The following is a 21,518-nucleotide window of genomic DNA, read 5'->3' as shown; positions in this document are numbered from 1 at the left end:
AGAGGTGTGGCTGGTGCCAGGGCGGAGCTGGGGGAGTGAGCAGGCCTCTTACCTGACGTTACCCTGCTTGGCTACACGTGTGGATTTCCTTGGCATTAGCCTAAGCCTGTGCTGTGCCTCTGGTAGCCATCCTCTTGTCCAGCACATCACAGCTGTGGATACAGCTTCCCTTCCATGATAAGTGTCCTGGCCTCAGCTTCATCAAGAGCCACATCGTTCTTTCAATGAGGAAAGATGGAAAATATGATCTGAATCTGACATTTGAATCATGATTCTGGTGGAATCATTCTGGGAAGATTTTTCTCTTGATGTGTGATGGAAACATCTGTGGAAATTCCCAGAATAAGCCAGTGCTTTGGAGCCACTAGTTAGGCCAAGAAGGCCCTGGAGGAGGTGAGAGCTTGGGGTTTGTCTGTACTCAGGGATGGCTAATGGGTGGGTGTGTGGTTGGTTGTTCGTTTCAGAATAACCATCAGCTGGACTGAAATCAAGCTGCCCTCTCCAAATAAAAGATAATTTGTGGGTATAACGTAGCCCAGTCTGGGGACTTGGGCCCCATGAATGATAGTTCAGATGTATCTTTATGCGTTCATGTGCTACCCTCCCTTCCTAAAGAAGAAAATACGGTGGTCTTTTATTTTATTATTTATTTATTTCTTATTTGTTTATTTATTTTATATATTTTGGGCTGCATTGGATCTTAGTTGAGGCATGCAGGATCTTTCATTGTGGTGCACAGTCTCCTCTTTAGTTGTGGTATGCGTTTTTCTCTTCTCTAGTTGTGGCGCACAGACTCCAGGGCACGTGGGCTTAGTTGCCATGCGGCATGTGGGATTGAACCCACGTGCCCTGCATTGTAAGGCAGATTCTTTACCACTGGACCACCAGGGAAGTCCCTACAGCGGTCTTTTAAAACATATCCTTCTTACTCTATGGGTTTTTAGCATTCTTTTTCTAATTTATGTAGATTCATTCATTCAGCTCATTTATTGAGCATCCACTATGCATCAGACCTAGTGTGGGAGGCTGAGGACACAGGGATGGACAAGACATGGCCCTGCCCTCATGAGCACACAGCTTATGTCATGAGGCAGTTCACTGCCTCAAGGGTCTGCATCCCAGGGTGCATGGAGTGCTAGGCCACCAAGAGGTCAGGACAGCGGGACAGAAAGGATTCCAAATCTAAGCAGAGTCTTGAAGGATTGGCAGCTGGAGGAGAAGAGGAGGAAGGGCATTCTCAGCAGAGGGAACAGCATGTGCAGAGGACCAGCAGCAAGAAAGAAAATGTTTCTTTGAGGGAGAGTCGACTGAGGAAAAGAGAGGTCTGGTTGCAGGGCCTGGGAATCCTGGCAGGAGAGGAATGATGGGGGTAGGAGTTCCAAATAAAGGCTGAGCAGGAGCAGCCAGAGAAGCTAGAGGAGAATAGAACCTGTCAGCATTGTCAGTGGCTAAGCTGTATCCATAGGATGCTGCCACAAAAACACCTGCTGGTGCTCCTGGGACAGGGGAGGTTGGAAGCAGAAACTGATTATGGTGGACTGAGGAGTGGGTGGGAGGTAAGGATGTCAACTCAGCAAGTGTGGACAATTCTTTTTTATTTTGCGGTACGTGGTCCTCTCACTGTTGTGGCCTCTCCCGTTGCGGAGCACAGGCTCCAGACGCGCAGGCTCAGCGGCCATGGCTCATGGCCCCAGCCGCTCTGCGGCACGTGGGATCTTCCTGGACCAGGGCACGAACCCACGTCCCCTGCATCGGCAGGTGGACTCTAAACCACTGCGCCACCAGGGAAGCCCGACAGTTCTTTTAAGAAGCTTGGCTGTGTCACCAAAAGGCATGCTCCATAATGTTCCCAGCAACACGATTTGAAAAGTCAAAGTCTGGAAACAACTCAAATGACCCTTCAGCAATAGAATGGTGTATCTACAAATAGAAAATTATATACCTTAATGTTGAGCGAAAGAAAAAAGGCACAAAATATTCTATGATTTCTTTTATATAAAATTAAAAAACAAGATAAAGGATTCTCTGGTTTTAGAAGTCAGGACCATGGTTGCCTTCCAGGATATTGGTGTCCTGGAATGCTGATGATGTTCTGTTTCTTGATCTGGGTACTAGTTGCCCAGGTAAGTTCACTTTGAAAAAAATCTGTTGAGCTGTATACTTATTTGGGCACTTTCCCATATGTGTGTTATACTGTAAGAGAGAGTATTATACGGTAAGAGAGAGTAAAAAAAAAAAAAAAAGATTAGCTGTGAAGGGATGACAGAGAGCAAGAATGGCAGCCGGTGGAGGCCCTGGGGTTGAGAGAGGGTGGGGATTTTGTTGTTTTCCTGGAAATACCTGAAAGTGTTTCTCATAGTTTGAGAGAGAGCCACTGATGGAGAAAGGGAGGTGAAGCTCAAGGAGCAAAGCCCCCAAAGCTTTGGTTTGGGTTGGGTGAGAGAGGAGGCTTCCAAGTACCATTAAGAGATGCCTACCTGGGAGAAGAAGGGAGGAAGAAAGGATTCTGGGAGGCCAGGTGGATGGAGGACCTGCTCTGTGGAGATGGAGTCAGGGTCCTGGCCTGTGGGTGAGAGGCCTCATGAATGGACCAGAGTCTCAGGTCCACACTGTCTCAGTGTGACAGTTTCTGTGAGGAGCACCTCTCTTGGGCTGGAGACTGTGGGCCTCAGGGGTCACATTGTGAGAGGAGTGGAAAAGGTGGGTAGCTGGATTGGCTTGGTGGGGTTATTAGAGTGGGGTGTTCCAGAGGAAGCCTGGGGGCTGAAGCACTCGGCAGGAGAGCAGCTGGGGTGAGGGACACGGGAGTCCAGCTTGGGAGGGAGGGATTAGAGGGAGGGGAGGGGAGGGAGGGTCAGGTATCTGGAGTCATATGAAAGGGTCTCAGCATGAGGGAGCTGGCCAGGTAAGTTCTTAGTGGTGGCACTGGGGCTGGGAGGCTAAGGAGGAGTGGAGGCCACCGGAACCAGAGCATCTCTTCTGTTCCAGTTGAGGATGCCCAGGGAAGCCCAGTCACTTAGCTGAGTATGTAAATGCCCATCAGCCCTACGGCTGTGGCTGCTTAGGTGGGCTGTCTGGGAAAATGCTTACCGTGACCTACGCATTTTACACCATCACATACATAAGACTACATCGTGGCACTCCTGCTATGCAACTTCAGGACAATTTCTTAACGTCTCTCAAGCCTCAGTTTCCCTGGATATTAAATGAATACAACTAATACCTATAGCATAGGGTTGTTCCAAGAAATAACTGAGCTGCCATGTATGAAATGCCTAGCACAGTGCCCACATTGGTGTTCAGTAATTGGCTGCTGTGATAGCTATTATACATATTCCTGCTAGTCCTCAAGTTTGATGTTTAAAAAATTGGTGGATATGGCATTGATGAAAGTAACGCTCAATCCTAAAAAAGATTTGGGAACCACTAGCAGGGAGATGAACACTCTATCTGCATTATACAACTTCCAAAGCATTTCTGTCACTGGTGTCTTTTATAACCCACCTTTGTGTGAAGGCATAAACAAGCAGCCAGGGAGCCCTCAGCCAGAGGACCCAACACTGCTCCCAGCCCCCCTCCCACCCCGTCCTACAGGAGAGACCTTGAGCTCAGCTTCACCCCACATCTGCTCCTGCTTGGAACCAACATCCATCCAGGGCAGATCTTCTCCCAGTGAAATGCCCCCCTGCATATCAGCCATGGGTGCCCCACCCAGGAACACTGGCTGAAGCCAAAATGCTGTTTGCAGAATCTGAAACTAGGGAAGTTTTTTTCTTTCGGTAGCTGAAGAGAAAATGAAGTGCAAGGATGGCGAGTTTATGAGTGGAAGTTGGGAAATGGACCATAGGTCTCATTCTGCTGAGACATCAGGGCCTGGGTAGCAGCACCTCTCTCTGACGTTGCATCAGAATAGGAGAGAACCAGAGGAAACGTCAGTTCTGCAACTTTCATGGCACGTAGGTCTAGCTAGGAATGCTTAGCCTGTTCTTCCACATGAGCAGCTTGGAAAAATTACCATATCATGTTTAAAACAAATGCTACCAGAGGTATGTTCTTGGCTTGAATCAGAGAAGTAGGCAGAGCCTTTTTGAAGGCTCATCTCTCACCTCCCAACTCGGACCTTGAAGTCTTCTCCCAGGATTTGTTGTCAACGTGCACCTCTCCTTTATCCTTTGGGACCACATCTAGAGATGACTTGAGGAAATAATTTGAACATTTCTGGGAATATTAAAACATTCTATAACTCACTAGAAGTTTATAGAATTTCATTTATATCCACAAGAAAACATTTGTTTCTAAAAGGTGTAAGCTTTTCTCATCATGTTGGAGAGGAAAAGGGCTTGTCTAACTAGGCAGAATTGAATAACTACTACCATTGTGTGTGTTCTGGCCTGAACTGAGTGGAGGCTTTAGAAATTTTTCATCAATGAAGACAAGTTTCTCTAGAAATTCTCAAACCATCCCCCCTGAGAGTATATCAGGTGTAAGTCAGCCAACCTAGCAGATCTAAAGCTGTATATCACAGGACCATATTTTGTGACAGTTCTGATTTCATACTTAGTATTTTGGGGGTGTTCCTTAGAAAATTCCAGAATTTGGGAATCCATGGGCGAAAATTTCTGGGTGATCCTCTCACAATAGTTTGTGGGCCCAGGGACTCTGTGGGACTTATACATAGGAGACAATTCAGGGAAATTTCCTAACATGGGCCTGGGTTTTAGGAAAGATGCTGGGATGAAAGAAGGACAAGCAGTGAAACAAAGTGCATGGATCTTCTTTTCAAAAGGAGGATATTTTAATAGATACCTATTAGAAAATATAATTTTTAAAATCCTGTAACTTTCTGTGTCCCCAGAATCGCCTCTGTGATTTGCAATATGGGTGTAGGTGCCTGAGCACATGTTAAAACCCTGCCTACCACACATCTTGGTCAGACAGAGATGGTGCCATTACTGATGCTCGTTTCTGACAAATAGGTCACCACCAGTAGGTTGAGCATAAAGGCCTCACGGGGTATAATTAGGAGAGCAACTTTATTTTTGTCTCCATCTACTCTTTTAAACTTGCTTGGTGGGGATAGCTCTTTGTCTGCTCCTGGATAAAACTTAGGCATCTCATGCCTAATCTGGTCCCTCTCAGGTGAGTCCCATGGGGATTGTAAGTCACAAACACAATCTTAATTCAGAATTCCAAGTGTTGGTCCAAAATATGAGTGGGTCCACTTCACTGAGACTTCTCTCCCCAGCCAGGGCTGGCTGCAGGCTTGGTGGGGAAGGCATGAGATCATGCCTTCCTCTCTTCCTGTCTGGTGTTCCTCTTCCTCCTCCTCCAGCTTGCTAATGAAGGTTTCTGCCTTCTCCCACCAGGTGGAAGGAGGGAGGGAGAATGATTTTGGGCAAAAGTTTACAATTCAATCTCCATTTCATGGACACTTCGAGGAGTTCTTCTCCTGAGGCAGGCAGTGCCCTTCCTTTGGTTGTCTGCTCCCCACTTCACATCAGCTTCTGTCTCTGGTGTACACTGTATCGTTCCCCCCTGATTCTGGGGGGAAACCAGCCTGCAGATAAGATTCCTTTTTTTTTTTTTAAACGTCTTTATTGGAGTATAACTGCTTTACAGTGGTGTGTTAGTTTCTGCTTTATAACAAAGTGAATCAACTGTACATATATCTCCATATCTCTTCCCTCGTGCATCTCCCTCCCTCCCACCCTCCCTATTCCACCCCTCTAGGTGGTCACAAAGCACCGAGCTGATCTCCCTGTGCTGTGCGGCTGCTTCCCACTAGCTGTTGGTTTTACATTTGGTAGTGTATATATGTCCATGCCACTCTCTCACTTTGTGCCAGCTTACCCTTCCCCCTCCCCGTGTCCTCAAGTCCATTCTCTAGTAGGTCTGTGTCTTTTTTCCTGTGCTGCCGCTAGGTTCATCATGACCTTTTTTTTTTTTTTTAGATTCCATATATATGTGTTAGCATACGGTATTTGTCTTTCTCTTTCTGACTTACTTCACTCTGTATGACAGACTCTAGGTCTATCCACCTCATTACAAATAACTCAATTTCGTTTCTTTTTATGGCTGAGTAATATTCCATTGTATATATGTGCCACATCTTCTTTATCCATTCATCTGTCGATGGACACTTAGGTTGCTTCCATGTCCTGGTTACTGTAAATAGTGCTTCAGTGAACATTGTGGTACATGACTCTTTTTGAATTATGGTTTGCTCAGGGTATATGCCCAGTAGTGGGATTGATGGGTCATATGGTAGTGCTATTTTTAGTTTTTTAAGGAACCTCCATATTGTTCTCCAAGGTGGCTGTATCAATTTACGTTCCCACCAACAGTGCAAGAGGGTTCCCTTTTCTCCACACCCTCTCTAGCATTTATTGTTTGTAGGTTTCTTGATGATGGCCATTCTGACTGGTATGAGGTGATAGCTCATTGTAGTTTTGATTTGCATTTCTCTAATGATTAATGATGTTGAGCATTCTTTCATATGTTTGTTGGCATTCTGTATATCTTCAGAAAAATGTCTATTTAGGTCATCTGCCCATTTTTGGATTGGGCTGTTTGTTTTTTTGATATTGAGCTGTGTGAGCTGCTTGTGAATTTTGGACATTAATCCATTTTGGAGATTAATCCTTTGTCAGTTGCTTCATTTGCAAATATTTTCTCCCATTCTGAGGGTTGTCTTTTGGTCTTGTTTATGGTTTCCTTTGCTGTGCAAAAGCTTTGAAGTTTCATTAGGTCCCATTTGTTTATTTTTGTTTTTATTTCCATTTCTCTAGGAGATGGGTCAAAAAGGATCTTGCTGTGATTTATGTCATAGAGTGTTCTGCCTATGTTTTCCTCTAAGAGTTTGATAGTTTCTGGCCTTACATTTAGGTCTTTAATCCATTTTGAGTTTATTTTTGTGTATGGTGTTAGGGAGTGTTCTAATTTCATTCTTTTACATGTAGCTGTCCAGTTTTCCCAGCACCACTTATTGAAGAGGCTGTATTTTCTCCACTGTATATTCTTGCCTCCTTTATCAAAGATAAGGTGTCCATATGTGTGTGGGTTTATCTCTGGGCTTTCTCTCCTGTTCCATTGATCTATATTTCTGTTTTTGTGCCAGTACCATACTGTCTTGATTACTGTAGCTTTGTAGTATAGTCTGAAGTCAGGGAGCCTGATTCCTCCAGCTCTGTTTTTCTTTCTTCAAGATTGCATTGGCTATTTGGGGTCTTTTGTGTTTCCATACAAATTGTGAAATTCTTTGTTCTAGTTCTGTGAAAAATGCCATTGGTAGTTTGATAGGGATTGCATTGAATCTGTAGATTGCTTTGGATAGTATAGTCATTTTCACAATGTTGATTCTTCCAATCCAAGAACATGGTATATCTCTCCATCTGTTTCCATCATCTTTAATTTCTTTCCTCAGTGTCTTATAGTTTTCTGCATACAGGTTTTTTTTCTCCTTAGGTAGGCTTATTCCTAGGTATTTTGTTCTTTTTGTTGCAATGGTAAATGGGAGTGTTCCTTAATTTCACTTTCAGATTTTTGTTGTTAGTGTAGAGGAATGCAAGACATCTCTGTGCATTAGTTTTGTATCCTGCTACTTTACCACATTCATTGATTAGCTCTAGTAGTTTTCTGGTAGCATCTTTAGGATTCTCTACGTATAGTATCGTGTTATCTGCAAACAGTGACAGCTTTACTTCTTCTTTTCTGATTTGGATTACTTTTATTTCTTTTTCTTCTCTGATTGCTGTGGCTAAAACTTCCAAAACAATGTTGAATAATAGTGGTGAGAGTGGGCAGCCTTGTCTTATTCCTGATCTTAGTGGAAATGGTTTCAGTTTTTCACCATTGAGGATGATGTTGACCATGGGTTTGTGATATATGGCCTTTATTATGTTGAGGTAGGTTCCCTCTATGCCTACTTTCTGGAGGGTTTTTATCATAAGTGGATGTTGAATTTTGTCGAAAGATTTTTCTGCCTCTCTTGAGAGGGTCATATGGTTTTTATTCTTCAATTTGTTAATATGGTGTATCACATTGATTGATTTGCGTATACTGAAGCATCTTTGTATTCCTGGGATAAACCCCACTTGATCATGGTGTGTGATCCTTTTAATGTGCTGTTTCCTAGTATTTTGTTGAGGATTTTTGCATCTATGTTCATGAGTGATACTGGCCTGTAGTTTTCTTTCTTTGTGACTTTTTAAAAAATTTATTTATTTTTTATTTTTGGCTGCATTGGGTCTTTGTTCCTGTGTGCAGGCTTTTTCTAGTTGCAGCGAGTGGGGGCTACTCTTCGCTGCAGTGCGCGGGCTTCTCATTTTGGTGGCTTCTCTTGCTGTGAGGCACGGGATCTAGGCGCCCAGGCTTCAGTAGTTGTGGTGCACAGGCTTAGGTTCTCCGCGGCATGTGGGATCTTCCCGGACCAGAACTTGAACCCATGTCCCCTGCACTGGCAGGCGGATTCTTAACCACTGTGCCACCAGGGAAGCCCCTCTTTGTGACATCTTTGTCTGGTTTTTGTATCAGGGTGATGGTGGCCTCGTAGAATGAGTTTGGGAGTGTTCCTCCCTCTGCTATATTTTGGAAGAGTTTAAGAAGAATAGGTGTTAGCTCTTCTCTAAATGTTTGATAGAATTTGCCTATGAGGCCATCTGGTCCTGGGCTTTTGTTTGTTGGAAGACTTTTAATTACAGTTTCAATTTCCATGCTTGTGATTGGTCTGTTTATATTTTCTAGTTCTTCCTGGTTCAGTCTTGGAAGGTTGTGCTTTTCTAAGAATTTGCCCATTTCTTCCAGGTTGTCCATTTTATTGGCATATAGTTGCTTGTAATAATCTCTCCTGATCCTTTGTATTTTTGTAGTGTTAGTTGTTACTTCTCCTTTTTCATTTCTGATTCTATTGATTTGAGTCTTCTTCCTTTTTTTCTTGGTGAGTCTGGCTAATGGTTTATCAATTTTGTTTATCTTCTCGAAGAATCAGCATTTAGTTTTATTGATCTTTGCTATTGTTTCCTTCAAGATTCCTTTTTAACACACCATTCCCACCACCACCTATTGTTCCTTCTGCAGACTCCATATCCAGTTTCTGGGATTTATTGTTTTTTTTGCAGCCACAGCCTTCTTCACCTTTCTTTTTGGGACCCCCCCCCAACCCCCCAGCCCAAGCTGTAGGGAACATGATTGGGCTTTTGAAGCAATCTCATTAGCGGCTGAGTTAGCTTGGGTTTCAGATTGGAGATGGGAGAGAGGACCCCTCATTTCTCCCCTTTTGATGGGCTATAGCACTCAGCGTAGCTCTCTCTCTCCAAAGAAATCCTTCTCACAGATTCTTCCTCATTCATTCATATTCTCTCTCCCCCACCCCCACCCCTTTCTTATGGAGGTGAAATTCACATAGCAAAAAATTAACCATTTTAAAGTGAAAAATTCAGTGGCATTTACTATAATACTCTCTTAACCTCAACTCAGCCCTTTTTTTAACCTCTTCCTGGGTGAGGGTTGCAAAGTTAACATTTTGGTGTATTTGATATTTCTTGGGTAAATTCTGCACATGGTCTGGCCCCTCACTTTTGGAGTTTCACAGCTGTTGTATCTTCTGCCTCAGTGGAAACTTCTAATTTAATGTCTTTTGTACATGGCTGTGTCCTTAGACCTTATAGAGCCCTATGAGGTGGGTGTCATTGTCCCTATTTTATAGGTTAGGAAACTGAGAGGAAAAACGAGTTGCCAGTGTTACACTGGCAAGGAGGGGCAAGGCCAGGATTTGAGCCTGCTCAGATCTGTCCAGCAGCAGTGGCAGTGTTGTATCCACATTAACATGAAATGGTGGCCAACAGCCTCCCTCCACAGCCTGCTGTGCCTTCTGTCCCCACCTGGTCTCTGTCCTCTGAGCCATCCTAGCAGCCCTGGGTTTCCTCATGAGCAGCAGTGAAAGGTCGTGTCAAGGCAAAGCAAGAATATCCATGTCCCATCTCTGCCAGTGAGCAGGCAGGAGGGCTGCCCCAGCAGTCTGGACCTCCAGGCTGGCCTGAGCTGGGGCCTTTCCAGGTGCCGGATGCAGCAAGGAAGTCCTCTGCCAGCACAACTGACTGCTGGATTCTGGACACTAGAACTGCTCAGGCCCAGAGAGTGGCATAGTTTACTGGGTATATGTATAAGGAGACTGGAGGCCAAGAGCCTGTGCTCCTTGAGGAAGGCAGAAGGGAAGGTGCAGGCCAACCCATCAGTCCTGAGGCACTCCTTGAGGCACTTGAGGTGTCTCCAAGCTGTGTCACCTGCCTTCTGGTCTCAGGCACCTGGGAGCCTCAAGATGGGCTTCAAGTGCCTGCAGAATGAAGGTCCCTGACACAGCATTCATCTGCCTGGGACTCTGAAGGCGGCTGTGGACGAAAGCCAGAGGTTTGCGTGGACAGCTCTGGGTGTCTGGGACTGGTGACTCCGGTGCTGTTCTTAAGGAGTGGCCCTTGAACTTCCCACTAATTCTCCTTCTTGCTCTCTCCTTTCAGGGAACCCAAAAGGTGCGATGCTCACCCATGGGAACGTGGTGGCTGATTTCTCAGGCTTTCTGAAAGTGACAGAGGTGAATAAAGTAGACTCACCAATGCAGGTGTCTCTCAAGGACACCCTCAAGCCTCAGAGGTTTTTTGGGTTTTCTTTTTTTTCCCTGATACAATCTGGGCTGCCTTTTACAGGCAGGAGTTTCTGTTCTCATTAGAGCAACCTCACTTTCACAGATACTTTTAACCCCAAACACTGAAATGATCCATACCTTGTAAATATTCAGTTGATTTCTGAGAGTGCTCAGATCCCAGAAAGAAAAACGTGGAAACCTATTTTTCATTTTTAACTTCAAATATTAAGATACCTGTGGTTTTATGTATACCTTTGTTTAAAAGTAATCCTTAATAACTTGTTTTTCCAAGTAGGTCAGGGTTTAATTCAGTCATTTTGTGTTTAAGGACTACTAGAGTCTGAGAAACAATGGCAACTGCTAATTTATAAAGCTGTACTTAAAAAGGGTAAATCTAAAGTCAAAAAAGCTTGACAACTTGGCCTGACAAAAACATGTTAGCACTTTTTAACCGGCTAAGAAAGAAGGACCTTTTTCCACAAGTGGTGAGTATCTGAATGTCCTACACTTTCCTAAAGGAGAAGGGAATGTACCTTTTCCTATATAAATTAAGCTTTTTTTCTCTACTATGGAGAAAATCGCTATCCACATTTATGCCAGATGGCATTATGGAGCATATGCCCATTTGTTATATATTTTGGTAGAAAACTGTGAGACACTGTTGGTAGCTGAGCCCAGACCAGGAGCCATGAGCAAGGTTCCCTGGGCTTGTCCAAACTTGTCCAAAAGCCAGCCCAGGAGTCTGAAGACCTCTGTAAAAGGGTGGAGGGCAGGGAACTCAGCCAAGGAGAGCTCATCCCTGAATGGGGCCCCCTGGCCAGGGCAGCCCCTGTCCCTGAGGTCAGACCCATCCTGGAGAGTGGGGTCCCTCTTGGCCATCCACTTTAAGGCCATGTTCCCAAGCTGTAGCTTATGAGGCCTGGTTCCACCCACCACACCTCTGTCCGGGGCACGTACCCCAGCCCCAGTAGGCATAGACCTAGGGTTCTCTTGGCCCCTTTCTCTCAAAGGAGGACCAGAAAGTGCCAACAGGCTGAGACCCTCTGAATCGCTGTCTGGGTGGCCCAGGAAAGCTGGTGAAGTGGGGCCTGAGGCAGATCCTGCAGCTGTGGGGAGGGAGAGGCATGCCGGTCTGGCGCGAAGACTGAACGAGGTGCAGGCCCTCCCAGAGGAGACTTCCCTGCGGAGCTCGACTCTGCTGGTTTATGTGTGCTTCAGTTGGCTCTTTGCTTCTGCAGATAACCTAGACCCACTGGCGCTTCTACCTAACACTCCGCTTCCTACACTGCCCTGTCTCTCTGTCTCTCTCTCTCTTTTCTTTCTGCGCCTGCCATCTTTCTCTCTTTCCTCTCTCACTTTTCTCTCGCTGTCATCTCACCTCTCTCTCTGTCCCCCCTTCCCCACTGCCCTTCCCCTCTTCATGTCTGCCCCTCCAGGTCATTTTCTCTTTATTGTTTTATGACTCTTGTCGTCTTCCTGTCAGTGTTTCTTTCCTTTCTGTCTCCCATGCCCGGCACCTGCAGAAAGTGATCTTTCCGAGACAGGACGATGTGCTCATCTCCTTCCTGCCTCTGGCTCACATGTTTGAGAGAGTCATCCAGGTAAGACGCCCGCCTGACTGACCGGGCCTTGCCTGGGCTCCTTCTGTTTTCTTACAGAGTCAGTGGGCTCCCACTTGTGCGGATGTGCACATTTCCTATTTGCCTTTAGCACACATGTTTGAGCGAATGGTGCAGGTAAGGCCCTGGCTTCAGGGAGGCACAGTCTGAGCCCAGAACCCAGAACCCTAGCAGGGTGTCACACTTGTCACTGGCAGCTTGAAGTAGAACTAAACTGGCCTGTCCTCAGAAGGTGCCACAGGGGTCAGAGTGGTCAGAGGACCTTGGACCCCCTGATCTGTCCCTCCTGTGAGCACTGCTCCAGGGAGGACCCAGGCCTGCTTGTCTTACTGTGGACACACCTTGGCTGAGAAAGGCCCCAGCTGCTCAGAGAGCATTGCAGCTCTGCAGAAGTGCTTTACCATTCAAGCTCTGTACAGTATGGCTCCATTTATGGCCCAAACACCTATATTCTGTAACTTTCATCACTCACTAAACTCCTAAAAAAGAAAACAAGACAGTGAAGTTGAAAGGGGAGTCAAACTATCATGGCCCCTCAGGCTGTGGATGGGACTGGTGTTATGGTTGGACCTGGACAGGCCTTGTGGGGACACAGAATGGAGGAGTCCTCATGAGGTTGTGGGGACAAAGAATTATCTGTGTGTGTCACTTAAGGGACCAGCCTGTGCATAAACTATCTCCTAAGCCTCTCCCGTTTTGCCTTGGGGGAGGTCTGGTATACTAGGGCGTGCTTTCAAGCTTTCCAGACCTGGATTCGCATGCCAGCAATTACCGTGAACTAGTTTTGGGACTCTAGGCAAATCCCTTTCTTTACCTCTGTGACCTTTGCATTCCTCATCTGTAAAACAGAGATTAGAAATTCTGTTTCCAGTATAGAATAGCTCTGAGCATGACAGAAAGGAGCCCCTGGCATACTCTTAGTCCCATTAGCAACCAGCCAGGCTCTGCCTTGGCCTCCCACCGCCAACATTAGCAGCACCTCCAGTACTTGTGGGCACTGCATACCCTTCCAGAGCTGCTGAGGTATCCCTGGGGAAGACCACAGGTGCTCTGAGACCTGGAGCGGACACACCGATAGGGTGCTGTACAGCTCAGAGACTGAGTCCTCAGGGAGGCCCCTGTCCAGGCTTTGGGAGTAAGCTTGAAGGGGCAGGCACCAGTGAGACTGGCTGCTCTGGCATCTCCCAAAGGCTCAGGATTCCACCCTGTCTCCTGCTTCTTCTCTCCATGTCTGAGTGGGACTTGGTGGGAAGGGGTGTGTGTGTGGGGGGGGTGTCACCTCTAATGGCTTCCTTCAGTGTCCCAAGGCAGCAGCCAGAGCTGGGTGAGGGGTGTCACTGGCACCCCCCATGTGGGGCAGAGCTTTGGACAGCTCTGGATTACAGCCAGGAGTGACTGCCCTGAGGGACTCCTCCCTTCCTGTCCACTTCTTCCAGTCTGTTGTCTACTGCCACGGAGGGCGCGTCGGCTTCTTCCAGGGAGACATCCGCCTCCTCTCAGATGACATGAAGGCTCTGTGTCCCACCATCTTCCCTGTGGTCCCACGACTACTGAACCGCATGTATGACAAGGTGAGCCCCGTGGGGAGTCTCTGGCCAGGCTGAGCAGCTGCATATCTGCTTGTTTGGACAGAGAGAGGCTGGAGCCCCAGGCAGGCTTTCTACACCACCAGCCCCAGGTCCTGGAAGTTGCCTCCTCTCTTGTATTCCCTGACTCTCACCCCTCCTTCTCCTGTTTTCTTCCTATTCTCCAAAACCCTGCTTGGGAGATTTTGTGGGGAGGGCTTCTTTCCCAACAACGTGCCTGGGCCTTGGTAGCATTAACCTTTAGTTGGATGTCACACGTTCAGTGACCTCCTGCAGGGGCAGAAATAGAGTGTGGCTTCTCTGCTGGCCAATCTAGGCCTTCTTCCTGGGGGTGTGTCTAGAGGTGGGACCTGCAGTCTTTACAGCTGTTTCCAACTTCTGTTCCTCAGATCTTCAGCCAGGCAGACACATCATTGAAGCGCTGGCTCCTGGAATTTGCAGCAAAGCGTAAACAGGCTGAGGTCCAGAGTGGAATCATCAGGAATGATAGTATCTGGGATGAACTCTTCTTTCATAAAATTCAGGTAAGAAAATGAACAAGTGATGATAGAGTGGCACCCAAGTGTCCAATGGGTGACCTTACAGAAGAATTAGAGAAGTTCATCCCAATGGTGTGTAATCTTATAAAACAGTAACTTTTTGCTAATGAAATCAAAGCTTAAGCTACCACTGAAATTTTAAAGGACCCATTTTTGTTCATTGGAGATGTGTTATATTTGCCAAAGGCAACCAGCAAGAAGGACTCCTGGAAAGTAAGTTCCTTGACCTCTATAGGCAGTAGGGCAGCTTTGCCCTTGGGTAGTCAGGTTCACCAAGCAGCTCTTGGGGCTCGAAGATTCTCTTGCCCCTCCCTGTAGCCTTGGCCACGGTGGCTTTCCAGTAGCACAAGGTTCTAGCCAGATGACCAAGAATCTTCCTTGCCCTCCGTGTTTCCCATCTCTTCAGCCTCTCCTAAACCAAGCTGTTTATGAATTACTCATTCCTGTCTCCTCACTAAAGTTTTAAAGCTGTGCATTACTCAAAGAACTTGTAGTTAATTTGTACTAGTACTCATTTTTCCTTATTACTCTATTTTTAGCTATGAAAATTAATATTTAAAATCTCTTGGCTCAACTTACAGAAACAAAGTGTTTAAAAAATTCTTTGACCTCTGCAGTGCATAGTAAATAAATAGCTCATGGCATTGATTTAGAAATGAAAAAAGACCATGCCATTAAGGTGGAAGTGGGAAGAAATTGTCCTCAGTAATTGTTTTGGAGGCTTGCAAATGATGGGAGAGTGAGGGAACAGCTGTGTATTTTAAGAAAGGGAGAACCAAAATTATAGAATGCCACACAGATTAATGGCCCTTATCTCAAAATACATAAAAGAGTTGGCCATATTGTGGGTTGGATTGCAAAGCTGATTGGGCTGATTCATTTGGAAGAAGGGGGCTTCCTCAGCTCATGTGTTGTACAGCCTCAGGCTGCCTCTCTGATCCCAACCCTAGGGTCCAGGTAGGGTACAGCTGTTGAACGTTGATGTTAGGTGAGGCCCAGGTGAGCTACACTCCACTTGCCACAGCACAGACTCTGGCAGGTTCTTCTCTCTTCCCACAGGCCAGTCTTGGTGGGTGCGTGCGGATGATTGTTACTGGAGCGGCCCCCGCGTCACCAACGGTCCTGGGATTCCTCCGGGCGGCTCTGGGGTGCCAGGTATTTCCTTTATTTGGCCTTCCCTGGGGGCAGTGGGGTGAGTGTTAGGACAGGGCAGGAAACCCATTATACCCTCTACTGTACAGAGAAATATTCTGGGGGCAGGATCTTTGTGGAATAAAAGCTCCCTTCTCTGAAGATGTAAAAAGCCCAGGGTCACTGAAAGCCAAGATAACCTTGTGACATTGTGGAAAGCCCAGGTGTGTAGCCACTCTGGGAGAAAACTGTATATGGATCATCAGTGTGCTGGAGAACCTGTCCCACACCTGTACCAGCATCTCTGCATTCTCCAGCCTGTAGACTATTTCCCAGCCCAGAGAAGGAGCACGAGGGAGGGGGATAAAAGTTCATTTGTGTGTTTTTATTTGATTCAGTAGGTTTTGTCATTGCTAAAAAAATTCATTCCTTTATTTGTCCATTCAATTAATGTTTGTCAGGTTCCTGCTTATGCAGATTATAGTAACATAGTTGTGACTGGTGGGTTTTAAGTAAAGTAGGCACATCTACTTCATAAATGTACATGCTTAAAATTTTATCCTTTAGAAGCCATGGGCTTCTTGGGAATTCCCTGGCAGTCCAGTGGTTAGGACTCAGTGCTTTCACTGCCGTGGGCTCAATCCCTGGTTGGGGAACTAAGATCCTGCAAGCTGCCAAAAAATAAAATAAAATAAAATAAGCAAGTTCACAGTAAACTGTGTCAATACTTTACTATTATTTCACAATATAGTTTCTCAATGTGTCACCAAAATGAACTCTACCACTGCCACCTACCATGTACAACACATTATGTTGGAGCCTTGTGCCAGCCTCTGTGAGGACAAAAAAAAAAAAAAAAAAAAAGAGGAAGGGAAAAAGAAGCCATGGGCTTCTTACACTGACCTCCTGTTCTACACTAACATGAGCTGACCGCTCCTAAAGGCAGCTCTCCCACATGGTCTATTCATGCGAGCACATGGGACTCTGAAGGGGAATATCTTACAGAGACAAAACCTTTATTGGATTTTAAAATGTTTGTCTTTAATACATATTATTCAAATTAGAAATAGAGTCAGTGGTTGAAAATAGGTTAGAAGTCTTTATCCCAAACCATATAACCTTATCTACTAAGTGTCTGTGGTTAAAAATAGCATTTCTTCCAAGCAGAGTAGCTACACCTGTTGTCTGTGTTCAGTTTCTCCTGAAGGTACCTACTTCCAGAGCACCTCCCCTCCCACCGTCCCCAGCATGGAGCAGCCAGATGCTCCGTGAGAGGTTAGCTGGCTGAAAAGGGCAGCCAGCTATCTGTAGGCGGGTGTGCGCCTTCAGTATGGTTTCTGTGTTTTGCTTGAAGGTTTATGAAGGTTATGGCCAAACTGAGTGCACAGCTGGATGTACCTTCACTACACCCGGGGACTGGACATCAGGTAGGATTGGCTGGAGATGTGGGAATGAGTTAGAACAGCAGGCTCTAAAACTTCCTCATGGAAAGTATATTTACATGGGCACATAGGAAACAGCAGAAGAAACAGAAGAAAAACAATGATGGTAGTTTTGTCTGTGTTGTGGCATATTATGGATCTGTTTTCTTTTTGTTACATATTTTTGTATTTCCTACTATATTTTGTATTTTGCTATTTCTTTTATAAATAAATAGAAGTCATGTTAAAAAAAAAGTAGTAGATCACAAAATACAGCTCCAGGTAGAAAAATGCCTATGATATCAATATGTTAGATTTTATAGTTTCTAAATATCACACAGTCTTGCTTACAGTCATTTCAGAATGAAGGAAGCAGACTGTGAATTGGATATGATTTAGGAAGGAGAGGCAAGTTTATAGCAGCCAGTGTGCTGTTTCTTGAAGAGCCGTTTCAGAGGCTCTTTGGAACTATGGTCTCCTGTGATAGCAACATCTAAAAGGCAGTGGCAAGCTCAGAAAGGAGCAGCTACTATCCACACCCTCATTCTGAAGGGACCTATCTTTCAGGGCAAGGAGGAAGCAGTAGGTAGCCCATGTATTGGCTGTCACTAAATTTAGACCAAATACAATCATCTGAAAAACATTCAGCAAAAGAATTCTTCAGGATACCAACTTCCTCTGTGAGCCTGGAGCCACGCTTCACGCTTAAGTTTGCTCAACTACAAACTAGAAAATTTGGGATGATGTGCACAGAAAAGAAATATGCTTAGTAGTGTAATACTATTTTCAGAGCACCTTGAGGTAGTCAGCAGAAACATGATAGGTGGATTCTAAATTGAAATCACATTTGGCAACGTCAGGTACAGAAGTTTTATCTCCTTAAACTCTAGCTGAATAAAGCCTATCTTGTATGTGAAGTTTTTGATCTCCCTACCACTGGCACCTTTACTACACAGACCACTTTCTGAGGTCCTGGCTCATTAACTTTGTTCTTGTTACTGCGATCATATTTACTGATCATTTACATGTATACCCTTCCTTTGGACACTTTCTTCCCTCTTATGATGTCCTACATTTTCCTATGTGAGGCTTTTGAGGTTTTACCTTTTTTATGCATCCTTACCATAAAAACTTGCAAAGGTTATTGAGTGTGAGAGGATCGGTATCTTTGTACAATATTATAAAAGATTTGGCGGTCCCTCCTTTAAAAGAGAAACGAAAGTGTCACAGCCTGCTTTTTGTTTATGTGGCTCACTTTGTTTCAGGACCTTGGCCAGCATCTGCTTAAAAATCCTCCACCTTGCCAGTGAATTGTGTAACAATCACAATTACTAGAAAATGACTTAGATGTAGTTTTGTGGTTGGAGTATATAAGACCAAGAAAATTTGCAGTCTTATTTGAGGGGGTAGGGTAGCGAGTTGCCTCATCCTTGTTTTCCATTTCAACAGTCTGGTGACTGGAAGAAAAAGCAATAATGACTATATTTTATGATCCCCAAACCAAAACATATGATCTGATGATGGGGAAAGTGTTTTAATATAAAAAATCCTGACTATTTGGTTGGTGTGGGTATGAGACTCCCCAGAGACCCTGTACAGGTTGACTCTGGGCCATGTAAGCCTGGCCGGCTGTTTAAGAATCAGATGTAAAACAAAGGCCCAGCAGAGGTTGGCCTCTCCTTTCTCCAGAACTTTGTTTTATCATCAGTGCTTGCTTGTGACAAACGCCCATCTAGAGGTGTATTGCTTTCCATCCACGATTCCCCACTTTGGGGTTTCACATGGCATGGAGCATCTTCAGTGCTGAAATTGATCTGAACACTGACAAATGCACATTGTTCTGGTGTTCTAGGACACGTAGGAGCACCTCTGCCCTGCAATCATATCAAGCTCGTGGATGTCAAGGAACTGAACTATTGGACCAGCAAAGGAGAAGGAGAGGTAAACTTGAGCGTTTAGCCATTCATGTTTGTGGATGCTCTACATATAGTGAGGAAAAGAAAAAAAAAAATGGAAATGGAATTGTTTTCCTTTCACCCTATGTGTAAAGTCATTTTATATTATTGATTAATTTGACTCAACTGAATTGAGCATTTTCTCTCCTGTTTATGAAGTAACCAACCCTCAAGGCTGGGACTGGGCTGGTCCAAAACAAGATTTGGGATTCTCAGACTGTTTTAAAAATCCATTTTTTTCTTAACTGGCACGGCTTGTTGCTGTGTATCTGTGCAGGCAGAAACATGACCATTTGCAAATAGGCCAGATGGGGTAGATCGAGCTGGCCTGTGCTTGTTCATTCCATGGGAGTAGATAGGAAAGCTGAGTGCCTGGTCATGAAGCAGGGGGCTCAAGCACCTCTGGTAGAATCAGCCAGCTTTCAGTATCTGATGAGACCCCATCCAGTGTCACAAAGCAGCGCATACCGAAAGCCGCAGTGTTCCTGAGGAAGAAGGGACGGCAGAGAGGTAGTTGGAGAGGACACTGCTTGAGAGAAGGCAGGAGACAGTTGAGAACGCTGGCGGCTATTCCTGTCCTCTGTTTCCGTCACTGTAGTTTCCACAGTGGACTTCCTGAGGGATAGTGTACATTTTTCTACACATGCCTCGTGACAGCCTCATATCAGGATTCCTTATGCTGTGGGCTGAGAGAAACCGGGTGTTTGTCCCTACAGATATGTGTGAGAGGACCAAATGTGTTCAAAGGTTACTTGAAAGATCCGGAGAGGACAAAGGAGGCCCTGGACAATGACGGCTGGCTTCACACTGGAGACATTGGGAAGTGGCTGCCAGTATGTATGTTTGGAACCATGGGCCTCCACACATGTTGGTGGTGGGGGTGTGTATAATCTGATTCACTCTGAGGCAGGAGTCTTTATATCCACCCTGACAAGTAATCACTCCAGAATACCTCTGGGAAATGGGAGGTTCTTCCTTACCTCGCCCCCAGAGCCTCCTCCTGCATCCTCCTGATGAAGGTGACAGGGATCTTCTGGGAGTGTAGAACTGGAGTTTGAAGCCTACCCCCTCCCCTTAAGAGGTTTCCAGGAAGAGATCTGACAGTGTTTTGGAATCCGATGGGTGAAGTACAAGGAGCATGGGGCTCGTAACCCTGGGAGATCTGATGAAGGCAGGGCCTGGGAGCCCATGGACACTGGCCGCCAGCTGACAGGTGGCACTGAGCAGTGTGAAGAGCTTGGAGCTGGGCAGGAGGATGCTGGCGTTCCTTTGTCTCTGCTAGCAGCTGCTCTCGTGACCTTGAGCAAAGCTTCATCCCTCTCTGGGGCTCTGTATTGACTCAGTTATAGAATAAGAAAGTAAGGCTACATGGCATTCTTTAGCGGTGGCCCCCAACTTTTAGCCAAAACCAGTAATGGTGCCTCATTCTGTCATTTGTAAAATGGAGGTGATAACATTGCTTACCTCTATGGTTGTTATTGTAAGGAACAAATGAGATTATACCTGTAAAGCCCTTAGTACAATACCTGGCACACAGGAGATGCTTAGATGGAAACTGTGACCAGAAAAAAACTATGTAACTGAAACCGAGAGCCTCCACCTGCAGCAGCCCACCCCAGGAAACCTTTCCTGTGTCTCTGGGAGATTGCTAAGATTTTGGGTGGAGTTCTGAGATGTTGAATTTATTGGACAGGTGAATGATGTTGAGCCCTCCAGGGGCCCTCTGGGCTGGTGAGCTGATTTGCCCCTGCTTGGAACTGCGCATTTCACTTTGAGACACCCTCACTCTTGCAGCAGACATGGATGTATCCCTGGGCCAGGGACTATGCTCAGGGGAGAGACACATCTTTAGACAGTTCCCAACCCGGTGTGATGGGCATGAGATGAGGGTCATGCTCACCTAGGGGAGAAGGACAAGCGCCTACTGGCTCTGAGTCTCAGGATTTAAGTCCTGTTCCAAGAGGAGAGGGGAGAGTGGGAAGGACAGTCAGGGCAGGAGTAATAGCATGTGCTACGTAGAGAGACACTAGAGGTGTGAGGCAAGGAATTCTAACTGAGGGCCCGCAGGTGTGGAGGAGGGAGGCTGGAGAAGCAGCAGGGCCCTGGACACTGGCAGAGGGTAGATTGTCCCATCAGCTAACGAAGCCTAGGCTTCAGCCTTCACTTGCATAGGCCCCTTTCAAGGCTCTGCACTTCATTTTATATTATTTTTCTTAAAGGTGGGGGTCTCAAAACTGGAAAAAACTTGAAGTCCCACAAAACTCTGGATCTGCCACTGATGCCCTGTAACTTGGATGAAACCACCCACCTTGCAGGGTGTTGTGAGAAGCAAGTAAATTGATTCATGTGAAGCACCTAGTGCTGTGCCTGAACTCAGAGCCCAAGGCAGTAGGCAGGCAGTCTATGGGAGTCAGTTTTTTAAATTATTACTCTTTTGAAATAGTATTAGATAGATCAAGGAAAAGGTCTAAGTATCTGATCCAGAAAGACCTGATTTAAGTCCTGGTTCTCCCACCTCCTAGCTGTGTGGCCTTGGAGGCGTTAACTGACCTCTCTAATCCTCACCTTCACCATTTATGAAATGGAGGTGATGACACCCAGCTCATGGGGTGCCATGAGGACCAAAGAAGC

The 21,518-nt window shown here is 45.8% G+C and overlaps 1 protein-coding gene across 4 annotated transcripts in view; it reads left to right on the top strand.

The window, feature by feature from the left end:
• The window catches only part of ACSL6 (acyl-CoA synthetase long chain family member 6), a 61,803-nt gene that overhangs the window by 27,818 nt on the left and 12,467 nt on the right, over window positions 1–21,518 (top strand). For 2 of the 4 annotated variants that reach the window (XM_007461320.1, XM_007461321.1), the window contains exons 10-17: window positions 10,512–10,585; window positions 12,160–12,237; window positions 13,692–13,826; window positions 14,231–14,365; window positions 15,440–15,535; window positions 16,866–16,938; window positions 18,785–18,873; window positions 19,604–19,720. In XM_007461320.1, the coding sequence (XP_007461382.1) occupies window positions 10,512–10,585; window positions 12,160–12,237; window positions 13,692–13,826; window positions 14,231–14,365; window positions 15,440–15,535; window positions 16,866–16,938; window positions 18,785–18,873; window positions 19,604–19,720 (797 nt within the window). Of the gene's footprint in view, window positions 1–10,511; window positions 10,586–12,159; window positions 12,238–12,294; window positions 12,373–13,691; window positions 13,827–14,230; window positions 14,366–15,439; window positions 15,536–16,865; window positions 16,939–18,784; window positions 18,874–19,603; window positions 19,721–21,518 lie in introns of all 4 variants that reach the window. The other 2 variants (XM_007461322.1, XM_007461319.1) reach the window with 2 other exon arrangements.

Source organism: Lipotes vexillifer, unplaced genomic scaffold, assembly GCF_000442215.2.
Source record: "Lipotes vexillifer unplaced genomic scaffold, Lipotes_vexillifer_v1.1 scaffold217, whole genome shotgun sequence".
NCBI lineage: Eukaryota > Metazoa > Chordata > Mammalia > Artiodactyla > Lipotidae > Lipotes > Lipotes vexillifer.
This window is presented reverse-complemented; position numbering and strand designations above follow the sequence as displayed.